Raw genomic sequence first — 863 nt, 5'->3', positions numbered from 1 at the left:
CTGGGGAATCCATAGTGCCACCACCCCTAGGTGACCACAAGAGGAGGTGACATCACAACATCCTGTCTCCAAAGGGGAACTGGCAGCAGTTGTCCTGCTACTCCTTGTCCCCACTGCAGTCTTGCTGTCTCCAGGCTGCTCCTGCCTCATGCAACAATGGCGCTGGCCCTCATCCTGGGTGAGTGACAATGGGGATGTGGTGCCATGGGGGTTGGTGGCCTTGTGTGGGACCAGGACTGTGTCTCTTGCAGGTTGGTGTCTGGTGGCAGCCAGCAGGGCACAGCACCGTGAGTATGGGGGCATGGGGAGAATGGGGACAGAGGGAGGGGAGCGTGGGGAGGAGGTCATCAGAGGGGTCGAGGAGGGTGTGCAAGGACAAGGCTGACTGGTGTCCCCTGTCCTAGTGCCCCGACCCTCCCTCTCACTGCACCCCAGCCAGGGGGTGTCCCTGGGGGACAATGTCACCCTGCGGTGCCACCTGCCCAGCCCTGCTGCCCGGGTCATGCTCTACCAGAACAGACAATGGAGAACCAAGAAGGAGAAGGAGAAGCGGAAGACCACAGTGGAGTTCTCCTTTCTTAACACAAAGAGGACAGACATGGGGGTGTATCGGTGCCAATATCGGGTGTTGGATCCACCTGGAACATCAGAGCAGAGTGACCCCGTGGAACTGTTGGTGACAGGTGAGGGCACGGGGAACAGGGATTGGTCCTGGGTTGTCTCCTCAGGGCCATTTCACATCACTAATATGAAATCACTCTCTGCGCACAGATCACACTTTCCCCCCACCTGGCATTTCCCTGAGCCCTGACGAACACGTGAGAACTGGGACCAATGTCACCATCCAGTGCTGGAACCAGGGT

At 58.6% G+C, this 863-nt stretch overlaps 1 protein-coding gene across 1 annotated transcript; it reads left to right on the top strand.

The window, feature by feature from the left end:
* Positions 1-863, top strand: LOC110391685 (osteoclast-associated immunoglobulin-like receptor; the record flags this gene model as incomplete). Its single annotated transcript, XM_021383635.1, has 4 exons — positions 1-178; positions 252-287; positions 405-683; positions 772-863. Coding segments are annotated over exons 1-4 (429 nt in total), but the record flags the coding sequence as incomplete, so codon positions are not given.

Source organism: Numida meleagris, unplaced genomic scaffold (assembly GCF_002078875.1).
Source record: "Numida meleagris isolate 19003 breed g44 Domestic line unplaced genomic scaffold, NumMel1.0 unplaced_Scaffold458, whole genome shotgun sequence".
NCBI lineage: Eukaryota > Metazoa > Chordata > Aves > Galliformes > Numididae > Numida > Numida meleagris.
This window is presented reverse-complemented; position numbering and strand designations above follow the sequence as displayed.